Source organism: Ixodes scapularis, unplaced genomic scaffold, assembly GCF_016920785.2.
Source record: "Ixodes scapularis isolate PalLabHiFi unplaced genomic scaffold, ASM1692078v2 PGA_scaffold10__122_contigs__length_95168666, whole genome shotgun sequence".
NCBI lineage: Eukaryota > Metazoa > Arthropoda > Arachnida > Ixodida > Ixodidae > Ixodes > Ixodes scapularis.
Genome location: NW_024609836.1, coordinates 34,176,282 through 34,190,008, shown reverse-complemented (window position 1 = coordinate 34,190,008; position 13,727 = coordinate 34,176,282). Strand labels below are relative to the sequence as shown.

Sequence of the window (13,727 nt, the reverse complement as noted above, 5' to 3'; positions counted from 1 at the left end):
ATGCTTTCTTTTGAATGCTCTCTGCTCCGTTAGTGAGACCATTTTGAAATGGCGACCATATCGGTGATGTATATTTAGTTTGTAATCTTAAGATAATTGTGTAGGTTAAATTATCTATTTCTGGTGAAGCGAATTTGGGGTTAGCTTTAAGATAGCCAAGTTGACTGTTAGCCTTTAAAATACTTTTTAATGTGACTGTTCTATGGGACGTCTTTGGTGAGGTGAATTTCTTAAGTGGTAAGAACGACTAAAGGAGTGTTAGTAACTTGTATGCTTTCATGTCGAAGCTCACCTGCCAGTTATGACACCATAGTTCGGTTATGTTTAGGTCGGTTTTTTGTTTGCTGCGTAATCATGTGGTATTGACTGACCTATAAATAACGCACTTATCTGAAAAAGTCCCTCAGAGGATATTAGTATTTTTTTAAATAATTTATATATGCTAAAAACTATAATGGGCCTAGCACAGCTTCCTGTGGGACGCCCGAAGTTACAGGAACTTACAAGACGTATTGTTATTAACGAAAGTGTACTGAGAGCAATTCTTGAGAAGCTTCGGAATCCAATTGGTTATAAATGGACGAATTTTTAGATAGGTTAGTTTTACAACGAAGAGCTAATAAGGGAATTTATAAGATGCCTTTGAAAAGTCTAGGATTATGGCATGACTTCATGGATAGTATGAACGTTAAGAAAGATATCCAGGGTAATATGCAACAGCTGCGTTTCATATGAAAGTGTTTTATGGAATCCATGTTATCTTGGGTATAACAATCTATTGTTTTCTAAGAAGTTAATTTTATCTGTGTCTTGCTATGTTGATATGTGTTGAAAACACCTTGCAGGGATATCGGCCGATGGTTTGTAATCAGGTTTTGGTCCCTATTTTGTGAATGGGAAGTAATTATTACTACTTTTTAGACATTCGGAAGCTCTCGCGTGACCAATTATTGCTTATTTATGCCATACAAACAGTGAAAAACCATGCGCTCGCTGTTTTTTCTGCTAGTGCTAAACTTTATTGAACAAAATGTTTGCACGGATAACTAATTAGGGGTAAGTTGTGAAGGGTTACAGAGGAACTTGTTGAGTCCTTTTAGTGATGCCGGCTTCCTTGGCAAACTCCCACAGGAAAAGTATAATTTGTCGAGTATTCGCTTCTGGAGAGGTCATCTTCTCCAATGTGGTGATATTGGGCCCCCTCTAATGTCTTCTCGGTTGCTCCAAGCCGGAAAAGCCCTATAATAAAGTGTGGATTGTGGGTCTGCACCATCTGTCGTATGTGCTGCACGGGATTACCAATGCTGATATGGTGAGGGTTTCTCTGTTGTCATGGTCCGATTCGTTGTTTTTGAATGGGAGGTTGTGGTTTCTGGTTGGTCCTGTTCTTGTAAGTGGTGGCGCCTTTCTTTCAAGGAAGTGTAGACTTGCTACTTGGCCATTGTGTCCTCGATGAGCGCAGCGCCCGTTCTGGCCTTGTGAACCAGTACCAGCGCTGCTTGGGGCAGGCCTTTAGAAAGCAGTTTTCGCTGCCTGGAATATTCTTTTACTCTCTTTGTGCATTATTTGCTTGAGTCTCTTTCCCGTTTTCCGTGTTCAGTTGTGACTTGTTCGAGGGTGCCTCCGTCGTCGCGCCTACCCGTGAGCGGTTTGATAGGGTCTCTCGCTTGGTTGTTAGCGGGTCCATTTTCCTCGTTGCCAGCGTGGCCTGGTACTTAGAATACTTGGGTTTCGATGTTGCATGTGACCTGTAGGTCTCTGCAGAGTGTCAAGATGTCGTGGGCTGACGTTCCTATCCTCAGCGCTCCAGATAGTTCCTTCAGCATTTCTTGCGAGTCAGTGTAAATGGTGACGTTACGCGTTTCAGGTCCAGCGTGCGTTACTGCCCATTCGATTCCTTGACGTACGGGGAGCATCTCTAGTCCGGTGGTCGGCGGTATGAACAGGTACTGGAGACGGCACGCCTTTCGAGTGTGGGTCAGGTCCGTGGCTGCCGGCGCTGCTTGTTTCATTTCGAGGTTTCACGCTGTATTGATTTACACGTCATTGCCTTCTTCTGCTGTTTATGCGTTGGTTGTCCTCTCGATTGTTGCTGCTGAAAGTTGATCGTGGTTTTGGTCCTGAGGCGTCTTGTATGATTGCGCGACCTACGTTGCGTGCGTTCTTTCATCTCCTCTGTGCGTCGCGCTTTCTCCGCATATATGGCATCCGTTGCCAGGTGGCCGTTCTCTTCGCAGATTGCGCGACACGGCTTTTCTTTGCTGCATATCGTCTCGACACCCGAGTTGGCGTCAGTGGTGTGCTCCTTGCCGAAACTCTCTGTACGCCAAGTACGCCAAATACGCCCAAAGTACGCCAAATTCATTTTCGAAATTCAGTTTTGACCAAAAAAAGGTCAGTTTGTAGGTTCGGAATTTTCAGTTTAAACCGATGAAAACCGATAAAAACTGATAAAAGTATTTGTAATCCGTTTTCTAAAATTCGGTTTTAACCGAAAAAAGTAAGTTTTTTCGGTTAAAACTGAGGTGGGTGAGGGAGGGGGGGGGGGGCAGAGAGAGAGAGAGGGTTTTGCAAAGTTCGACATTAGAGAGTTTTAGTAGACCGTGTTTCCTCCTCCGCTAAGCCCCTCCGCTACCCGGAACTTTACAGCCGAGGCCATCGGCACGCAGGCGCAGTGGCGGTTTCTTCGTTGCGGAGGGTTAGTGGAGGGGGAAACACGGTCTACTAAAACTCCGTATTGTGTGATGTCTTCGTGATTGCCCCCTTCCAAGGTTCAACATGCAACAAAAGAGGTCTTGGATTGGCCTTCACGGGACATCTGTGCCTTTTCTGTGATCGGGCTTAGTGTGTCAAGTTCCCGGTCCTAAAAAGAAAAGTTCGGATGTGGGCTAGTATAAGGTTTATCACTCCATGGACTTCAAAGGACATCGAGGAAGGCCGCAAATACCTTTCTTAACACCCTCTCTCAAACTTCCCTTTGGTTGAGAACATCAATGCCATAGATTCTTTTTTTGCCATTCCGCTGGTTCTTGTACGGTCAACACCTCAGAGAGTTACGTCGTCAGGAGCGGAAGAAAAAAGAAGCGCGCTGAAGATTATGCCCCCCAATTTCACAATTTTGAGGTGTGTACTGACGGAAGTTGTAGCGTAGACCGCGTATGTATATGTGTCGTTATTCTTTGAGTGATCACACATATTACAGCTGCAAGGATCATCTGATCCGATGTCCGATGGTGTTTCTATCATATTCACCGAAAAAAAACGGTAAACTTTTTGGGGAATAAATATAAACTGAAGAAAAAAAAAAAAAAAGAAAACGAAACTTGAATTTTAAAATAAGCACCGGAAAAAAGTACGCCGAATTTCGAGAAAGTAAAAACCGAAAACGCGAAACCCTAGTTTTACAGTATACTGAAATGTAGCGCAAACCAGTCTAAAATGGGGAAGCGAAACTCGTCCTCGCATCCATGCCCTTCTCCTCTAAAATTATCTTTCCCCTCACTTCAAATGGATCGGGCGTGACACGTGGCCGTTACCTTCCCATGATCCCGCGCGATTCGGTCGTCGGCTCTTAACTGGCGCCATATTCGTTCGACGAAATGGGGGGGGGGGGGGGGGGGAGGGGGAGGGGAGGGGAGGGGTAGGGGGCTCCGCTGCTGAACCTCGGCGGCAACGCGATGCCATCTTGCTGCTTTGTGGATTGTACAAACCTCCTTTCAAAAGAAAAGGCGTATTTTTACCGTCCCCACGGGATAAGAAAATATTCAGCGACGAAGGCAACGACTCCACCGGATCGATCGGAAAAGTTTCGACTGCATCCGAGGGAGATGGGTGCATTCGATGAGTAGTTAAATACACGACGCGCGTAAATAGCAGACGTCGCATGTTCCTCCATGCGTATGTGTACAGATGCAGGTAGTATTCGATGTTTATTAAATGTGTGCGAAGTAAACCAAGCTGCTGGCTCGGCAAAATGATCGTTAATGCTTAAAATTACCCTTAAAAGTTCTGGGTTTCTCATGAGTTGCGTGAAGCAGAGGGAGAAGCACAGGCTCGAGCGCGTGGCTTTCAGATTTGCTTCTATTTCACGAACACTTGCGAAAGGAAAGTAAACCTGGAGGAGGAGGATCGCCCTCGATGGAAAGGAGGAAAACGCGAGGAGAGGGGGAAATGCACTACCCTTTCAGCATATTCCGTTCGAACTAAGGGACCATAGTTCGAACGGGAGGCAAGCCAATCTCTGGGACCATAGTACAGCTGCAGGTTGCGTTTTTTTTTTGCATGGTCGTTGAGTTGATCTTCCTCGTCGTCCACGTCCACGTGCTGTCGCTGTAACCGTCTTCGCAACTGGGTTTATTTGCGGGCCAGGAGGACTGGAGATCGTAGCTGTTGCGGTTCCTGAGGCTGCCGCCCTCTTGCCCTTCGCTCGGCATGCTATCTTTCCTTCTCATTCTTGAATTTGGTTTCGAATGTCTTTGCTGTTGTTGCTGCTGCAATCGTAGCACCGTCACTTCGGTTACTATTGCGGTAGCCGCCACCGTTCCTCGTCCTCTGCGAGTGCGCTTGGGGCGTCCAGTTATATCTTTTTGCATACACATGGGGCTGGCATCGTTGCCTTCCAGCCATACTTGTGCCCGTTACTTGAAAGATGTGATAGATTACAATTACAAACTACCAAGCCTCAAATGTAATCAATTGCTGTTACAAACAACGTACGCTGAAAAGTAACGGATAAGTTTACTCGTTACGTCACCGTTTAGTTTCCCGTTAGTTTTCCCGTACACTTATCAAGAAAACAATAGAAACATTTTGATGTTTTCAAAAATGTTCGGCAACACCACGTTTCATTTCTCATACGCCCGCATTAGTCTTTGAAGAAATAAAATACTATATTTAAAAGAAAGAATGTAGGTGCACTCCACTCACCTGTAAGCTGACAGGGCAGTGAAAGCTGCAACCACACCCGCTATCCCGCTAGCTTACGGCGACCGGAAGTGATCCCTGAATTGTGCAGACGAAGCTAGTGCCGCGCATGCTCTGTAGCAGCTTCTACATCCGCTAAGAGGTCAAGAAGACAACGCCTAGTCGGCGTTCACTTCTTGATCTTTATTTTTCGCATATTTGTATGGGCATTGCATGTTTTTTTAGTGGTCCTAGTGAGCGGTCATACAAGAATATTGTTTTCGTTTCGGTTAAGCTTTCCTCGTCACGATGTTCTCTACCTTGTTGAACATGCTGTCTTTATGTTCCCGACTTGCCTGCTCATATTGCTGAAGTTTCTATATTATGTTTATATTTTTTATAAGTAACAAGTAATAAAAGTAATCCGTCACCAATATTTCGCTACAAAAAGAAATTTCAAATTACTGCCACAAAAGAAGTAACGTATCAATTGCAAATTTACTTGAAAAAGTAGCAGATTACAAGTAATTCGTTACTTGTAACGGATCACTTCCCAAGTCTGGTTCTGGTCACCAGCTGCTTGCTGCCTTTGGGCTCGATTCGCCGGGCACCGCGGTAAGCCTACCTACGTGCTAGGCTCTTCTGATGGTCGTCATCCGGCTACAAAAAGGTCCAATTCTGTCGAAACATCGCCCAGAGCTTGGCAATACCTTTACCAAACTGTGTACAGGAATTGGTGGGCTTGCGTTGCTAGGGTCCTGCTGAGAAGGGAGTCGGGTGCAGAGCCCAAGCGCGACCCATCCGTTCCGTTCAACCACCTAGCGGCCAGTACCGGTGCTTTAAAGAAAAAATGTATTTGAATTTTTTTTATTTCAAGAAGGCGACAAACACAAAACGTCTTTGATTGAGACGTTTTTTGTTTGTTCTCTTCTTCGTCCGTCGTCTTCGGTTTTGTCCCCAAATATGTGTAGCATCAACGAGTTCGATTAAAATTCAGTACTGTTTCTTTATCAAGTACTCGCAGCTTTACAAAAGAAACATTTTGAATTTCAATCGCTTCTTCATAATGATGGTGATGTTAGTGATGTAGTGCAGAGGGAGTTTTTTTCTTTTTTCTTGACTGCAAATAAACCCATTGGCCCGCACGTTTCAGTCGGATATTTGTAGACTTTTGCCATAATAGCCTGAATATGATGATACATTTAAACGAAATTTTGCTCTTCGTTGGGTTCTTGAGAGACTACGATACTAAAGCGCATAAGAAACAAAAATAAAACCACGAATCCGATATGATATCTTAGCGTGACATGCCGATTGCGGGAGATTAATGATCCAGACGTATTGTGCCGAGATCGGCTCGCGATTGCTCTCCATCTTATTCTAAAGTTTGTGCTCCTTTTTGTTTTGCGTTTTTTTCCTTGTGTGCGACTTTTGTCTGTATATCGCGTCCTTAACAGAATATATTTGCACTTAAAGGCTGTATTCACAGGGCGCAATACCCCTGACCAAACCATCGGTCAGTTTTTTATTGCAACCTAATAGTTAAATAACTTTTCAGATTTGAATTTAGTTCAAGCCACTCTTGTTACCCTAATTGGACGCGTTAAATGAAGTGGTGTAAAGAACCCATCATTTAAAGTAAACGAGAGGCTATAAACTTAATATCTACCGAATGCTTTTTCTCTTCACCCCTTTAGCGTGGGACAGCGTCAGCTGGTCTGTCTTGCACGGGCACTTCTTCGACGGCCCAAAGTGTTGATTTTGGATGAAGCAACCTCACAAATGGACAGTGACACCGACCGCCTCGTGCAAGCCACATTAAGGAGTAACTTTGCCAGCTGCACAGTACTAACCGTCGCTCACCGCATACATACGATACTGGATTACGATATGTGAGTATCCTTCTCTCTCTTTATTTCTGCCGGAGTTTTTATTCTAATTTTTTAAATATGTATAATCTGATTCTAATGTTAACTTTATTACACCAAGGAAGGTAATTGTTCAGAAAAGTTTGGCCTCGTAATTCACCTAAACAACCTGCAAAAAAAAAAAAAAGTACATGGGAAAAATATAGAGTTACCATTGTCACTGACAGTTTAAAAAACCGGATTTTCGAGTCACGCCGCCATTTCTGGCACGCCACTGAGGTCAGCGCGCAACGAGCTCATTAACCTTGTCTGGTTAAAAGCGCAGATCGCGGCCAGTCAGCGGCATCTTATTAGCGGTTTGCAGCCAATAATATTTCTGCATTAGATAGGTAAGAACGACGAATAGAGAATCAAAAGTAAGATTCGGTAACACTAGAAGCCACACCCTGCAATTTCTCAGCGTCTACATTTGCTTGGGGATGCCACCATTTGATGGCGTTCTAAACGCTGCTTCATTGTTAATTGTTAATTGGATATCTCCGTTTGTTCAAATATTGCTCTACGTTAATTCACAAATGTGAACTCCTTGACACCCGTCTAAACCTTTTGTCTGCTTTTCAGGCTATTACATAAATATCGCGGCGGATGTTAGTGAAGGGTCAATGAAGGAGTATACAGTAACATTGCACGACGTGTTTAGGCTGAATGATATAACGGTGGATTCCTGATTTTCTTTTAAGACTAACCACTAATCCGGACAACATCGAAATGACCATCCATGACCGCATATTTTTTCATTTATTTATTATATTATATATTTAATAGTAATAATTTATATTAGACATATTATATCTGTTATCTGTCTAATGTTTACACCTTCGTTGGTTTTTGGTGCTCCAGTTTAGTAAAGACGCGCTGTAGCTTGATAGAAATATCCCGGGTGAAATATTCCGAGCACTTGTCGCTTCATGTTCCTTAAAATATACGCAATTTCCGCTTCTAGAATACTTTACTGGCGCAAGTTTCAGACGTGATTTATATGTACAAATATTTCATCTTGTCTAATCATTTGTGCATGGTAAGGAGTGGATTAAAATTGTATGCGCATCGCTTTTCAGTTCATATTCAAAAGCCGAGTTAACAGTATACATCCGTAGCATGAGAGCACACAAGCACCTCTTCAGGTGCCAACAGGATTGATTATATTACTAAAAATCAAAATAATTAAAAAAAGTTATATTTAATTTTGTTGTTATTTTCGCACGATATTTTTTTATAATACTAATTCAAGACGCCATAATTTTAACTTTTATTTTTTGGAAAATATATCGCTGTCCACACATAAACCGAGGAGGGGAATACAACGTGAAAAGAGGGGACAGTTGCAACACGGGAAATGAATGAGGAATAAAAAAGAAAACGTACGTTTTGGCTTCTTGTCACAATTGGTCTTTGAGCCGTATGTATGTACGAGCCGTATTTATAGAGCCGTATGAGCACATTTTAATCATAAGAACCACACATTACAACAAGTGACTGTGATCAAAGTTTTGAACAAATTAAGAACAAGTTTAGAAAGGTTGACGCAGCAATCGGTTTACTGCGTAAGGCTGGTTCACACATTCGCATTTGAGCGTGTTCGATAGCGTCGCATTGCGTTACAACAAGAGAGCACACTGGCACGCCGACGCCACTTATCAGATACCTTTAGAAGCACTTCCCATAGGCGTATAACGAGACTGAAGGTTTTACAGTATTCACGAGATCAAATTTACACACTATTCAGGAGAAATATTAAGTTCTTTTATAGTGAAGGATTATTTCAATTCACGGCAAAACAAATACGTGTAAAAATTACGAAACATATGCGAAAACTGAGTGTTCCAAGGATACCCGCTAAATTGTGCACCATGGAAGTGTATCCTCGCGAAGTAAGAGGTTACGTATGAACGTAACTCACTAGGGCACGCCCAAACGTAGATGTGTGAACAAGCCCTTACCGTTCTTAATTTTTTGTCACCCCATTCCCAAGGTTCGTCATCATGTTCAGTATACATCAGATCGCCTGCACTCTAACCATCTTTTTTCTTTACTATCGACATCATAAAACATTTACCCCATAATTTTGCACCACAGAAACCACAGTATTTAAAGGAAATTTTTCTCTATAGCTACTTACTTGTCTTATAGGCATAAATATGACGTAAACGTATACAGTTTACATTTTTAACCTTCGTATCATCTGAGCACTTTAAGTATTCCTAATTGTAGTTGCATGTTGGATTAATTATAAACCTCAACCTGGTTTCTAGGGTTCTCGTGATGGCAGACGGGGAGGTTCAAGAATTTGGACCCGTGAACAGACTTCTGGCAGATCCAAACTCGATCTTCCGAAATATGGCTTCGAGTGACGGCGTTGATCACAAATTGCTGCGGACTTAGACGAGACTATAGATACTTATTTCGTAGGCTTAATAAGATTACTTTTTATTTGGCAGGTTGACAAACACTAATTTGATGACGTTTCTATAAATCACCCGCCGTGTCGTCTGTAAACAGGGTCAACTGGACAGTTACGTGCTCTCTCTCGAATATTTGAACTTAAATTGTAAATGTCTAACTTAGTTATTCTGGTTTTTTTACTGTAATAATAAGTTTTTGCGTATTGGTATTGTTTAAACTGCCCGAAGTGATTTATACCACTGCCGGTGTGGCTCTAACCTCGACTAGCTTTGCATTGAAGCTTTTTCCCTGTCTCTCCACCATTTCTTTAAAATTGAAATAAACATTATTACTATTATTATTATTATTATTATTATTGTTACTATTATTAAAATTATTAATATATTATTATTATTATATTATTATTATCAGTATTATTTTATTATTATTATTATATTTTTATTTTTATTTTAGCAAGGCCTTCAACCTTACTAATCATGTATTATTTTTACATAACCTCTGTCACTATGGTATTGATGGAGGTATTTAAATTGTATAGAATTGTATATCTACAGAGCAAAAATGAAAGACGTTTACAACACCCTGTAACGCCGAATAGGAGCGCAGCTCTCGAGGAGGAAGAGGGAAGGGTACTGAAGGGAGGGTATACCCCTCTTCCCCTCGTCCTCCAAGCTCCTCCCCTCCTGTCCTCCTTTTCCTCTTCGTCCTTCTCCCCCTCTTTCTCCCCTCCCCCTCGTCCTCTGCCCCTCCTCCTCCCATCCCCCACGTCCTCTTCCCCTTTTCCTCCCATCCCCCACGTCCTCTTCCCCTCCTTGTGCATTATGGTATACTATCCATAATGCACCGCGCAGTTACGCCGACGGCAACGGCGACGCCGCTCAAGCCGGAAACGGGCGCCAAAGAGCTGCGGTCTAAAAAAAAAAACGCTTTTATGAGTTAATGACTCGACCTCCACGATATACAAATTAAAGTACGGTGTGCACCAGGAAGTTGTTTGCGTCCCTTTTTATTTTCCATACATTTTCGTCTTATCTCAAATTCATTCACTACCCCAAATCCATTATAACTTTTCGCTATCTGGAATATAAAGCTGGAAATCTAACTGGAGTTGTTTCCGGAAGCATGAAATTCAGGTTGCTGAGAAAGGAATAATTTCTGGAAGCCTGAAATCATGATAGAATTCAATAAGATTTCCATGCCATAATCCAAAGATCGAAATAATTTATTGGGTATCGGGGTACGGTATATTCCAATATATGAATATACAAAGTATTGGAGCAAATGACTGCTTCATGAAGCTAATGACCGACATGAGTTCATACGACAATTGGTGCAAAGAAAACAGGCGACTTCTAAATCGTTCAAAAACTGGAGTAATTTCAAAACACACAGCGCCTGTTTCTAAGTGGTACCGAATAAAAATATCAATTGTTTTACGTGATGTAAAGAAGCCACGGTATCGTACTGGATCCAAACCAGCGAGCTGATGTTCATGGAGTGTAAAATACTTTATGCGTTGTTAATAGAAGCATATGGCTGGAGAATTTAACATTCCATGTACTTTTTTGCTTTCTACAGCTTACGCAGACGTACTAAACTGGACCTACGCACAGATGGTGTGGAGGAGGTCTGTAAGACTCACCTTAATCTAGCCGGAAAAACAGATGCTTGAAACTTCTTTTCATTGCTTTTTCTGTTTCACTGCTCATTGACCTATCAAGTTACATAACATTTCGTCAACCATGTATCACTCTGACAAGGACTCAGGTTGCTTGCAATCATCTTCGTTTAATCAAGATTGTTTTTTTTTCTACGCATAGTGAGACACTGGATTGTGTTTCAAAAAAGTTGCTTCGCTCCATAATTCAATCTTGTTTTCATCCTATTTGGATACAGCATAAGTGTTGTATATGACAGTTTGTGTTTTTTTCCTAAGTATACCGATTTACTATAATCTGTACCTATTTGTACTGTTCGTAATTTATGCACCGCAGTTTCTGGATTGTTCTTTGATTTCCGTTGTATATTTTATTTAAATCATTTTCCTTTTCAAGGCCTGGCTTTGCTTTCCACCCCTATCAAAGGCGTGGTTTGAAATAATAGTATGTCAAATAAATAAATAAATTATACTATATTCACCGAAATATCCGGCGAAGCATCAATTTATTTCAGTATTGAAGCATCACTATTTGATTAAGAATCAGCATTATTATTTCAGTTATAAGGTTATGTCGAACAGCGCACGATTACTTAACCCACGTCGACGACGAAAAGAATCGTTTTGTTATTTTTTTAACAAGCTCCACACGTACGTACCAGTTTATTCTCCATTCTCTTTTTCTAAACTAAATCTGTTGGGCTACCTAGAGCGCCTACAAGGCTCAATTTCTTGTTTTAAAAGCTAGAGCTTATATTAGATTAGGACCAATCCCCAGAATATCACAATATTACAACGGGCACGAAGAAAGACTGGAGGTGGCTTATTTTTCAAAATCTATACTGAACTAATGATATTGAAGGATTAACAAAACATTTAAAAATCTCTAATCTTTACTTAATATCATGTGAAGCTCTCCTCATTTCGCTTTATCCTATAAACTTCAAATAATATTATTTTTCTCTGTCATCTTTTTTATGTTCAATTGCAGTGTTCTTTTAAGTTATAACGCTTGTGAGTTTTTACTAGTTGTTTATTTTTTTACGTATATATTGTCGTTATGGCTTTATGTAACTTGTGTTTAGTGTTTCAATATCTGGGTGTGCCGGCACTAAGTCCATATGGTTGTGGCTGGGCACCTGATAATAAAATTGATTCTTGACTCCGACAGTTTTCCAGTAGTTTGACGGGAGATCTCTCGGCTGAAAGAACTTAACAATTTTGGGGTGTAGCAATGTGGATATAAGAGAATATGTTCAAAGCTAAAACATTATATAAGCATTTGGGCCAGAAAAAGACACGTTTTCACACGTAGTTTTTACATAAAACTCGATTTAAGCAGTAAAACTTAAGAGTGCGCGGAGTCTGTTTTATTCATCATCTTTCAGAGTACAGATGGCGCTCAAGTCTTAGCTCAGCTAGAGTTCCTGTATTCGCGTCTCCAGCTCGTTGCTTGCCCTCTCGCGGCGGAAACGGGAACCGCTCTAGAGAGGGTCCCCCGGTTCTCCTGCTCAGCGGGCACGACAAAACTGCTCGCGATTATGGCTCGCGAAATGACATTTCTGAATGCAAACAACACTCTCCACGGTCCCAGTGTTGTGCTGCAGCCGGTATGGGATTGTGCCTTACTATCTAGAGAGTTTAAGTATTACATATAAAAGCAAACGCAAGCGCCGTGTGTTTTGCGTTAGATTTTGCGTGTTCCCCATTGCGCATATGCGCCGTTGCCATGCGCCAACCAGAGACCGTAATTTTGGGCTCCGCGCGCGGGCAGTGTGAAACACTCAACGTTAACGCAGATAGGCAGTGCTGGCGCTCGCTCATGTACGCAATGATAAAACTCACTACTGTTTCACCGGTCTTCCACGACAACGAAACGTGCTGCAGGGAGCAGACGTGCAAGCGGGTAGGCGTTCCTTCGAAATGGAAAGGCTGAAGTTGGCAAAACAACGGTGCGTAAATATGAAAAAAAAAATGTTCTGCAATCTTTGTAATAAAAAAAAAAGAGAAACGGAACCCCCCTTTTGTATTTTTGGGCATTTGGTCCGGAAGGATTGGCAGCGACTTCGGAAGCTTTGCCGATTGTCAAAAGTCGCGACTTTGATAGCACCATATGCTTTACTCACAATGATTGCCATTTTACACGGACTTGTCTGACTAGCTAAAACGTTTTAATTTATTTTAAACAATTTTTATTTCTTTATATCTTATGAATAAATTTGCTGCAAGTCGCACCAGTGATGACAATTTTTCAACTTTGGATTGCCATAGTTTTTGCGAGCCTAAAATTAGATCATAAGAAACAAATTATATTAGAGCCTGAAAAACTACGTATTAAAATATCTTAGTTGTATTATAATTAATACAAATTGCGGTAATGTAGGCCCCACCACAGTCACAATAATACGGATTTTAACCATAATAGTCTTTACAGAAATGTCTCAGCGTTTTCTTTCTAGCCTAGGACAAACCATGACATCATTATCAAGATAGAAAACAGGATTAATACAAAGTTCCATGTCCCATGTCTGTGTTGCCTTAAAAAAAAAAAAAAAAAACTTTTGTTTCCTAACTCAAATTTTGTTTTTAGGTTTTTGTAATGAGAATAAAGTTTCTTAAATTATGCGTTTTGTTAACATACTCTAAACTCATCACCCGTGGCTTAGAATAAATGCTAAAGCAATTAATCATCGAAATGCCCAAAAGCCCATTAAAGGGCCCGCAGTTCATTATTTTACATGACAATTACCTGTGTAAGAAAAGAAAAAAGCAGCACGAACACAAATATTAGCGCCTGGGCAAGCTATTCCTTCCACCGGGAGTGACGCAGCGCCGGA

At 41.4% G+C, this 13,727-nt stretch overlaps 1 protein-coding gene across 1 annotated transcript in view; it reads left to right on the top strand.

Annotated features, from left to right (window-relative positions):
- The window catches only part of LOC121047289 (ATP-binding cassette sub-family C member 2-like), a 40,118-nt gene extending 30,906 nt beyond the window's left edge, over positions 1-9,212 (top strand). Inside the window, exons 6-7 of the mRNA XM_040502412.1 lie at positions 6,600-6,794; positions 9,083-9,212. Of these exons, the coding sequence (XP_040358346.1) occupies positions 6,600-6,794; positions 9,083-9,212 (325 nt within the window). The remainder of the gene's footprint in view (positions 1-6,599; positions 6,795-9,082) is intronic.
- The last annotated feature ends 4,515 nt before the right edge of the window (positions 9,213-13,727 follow it).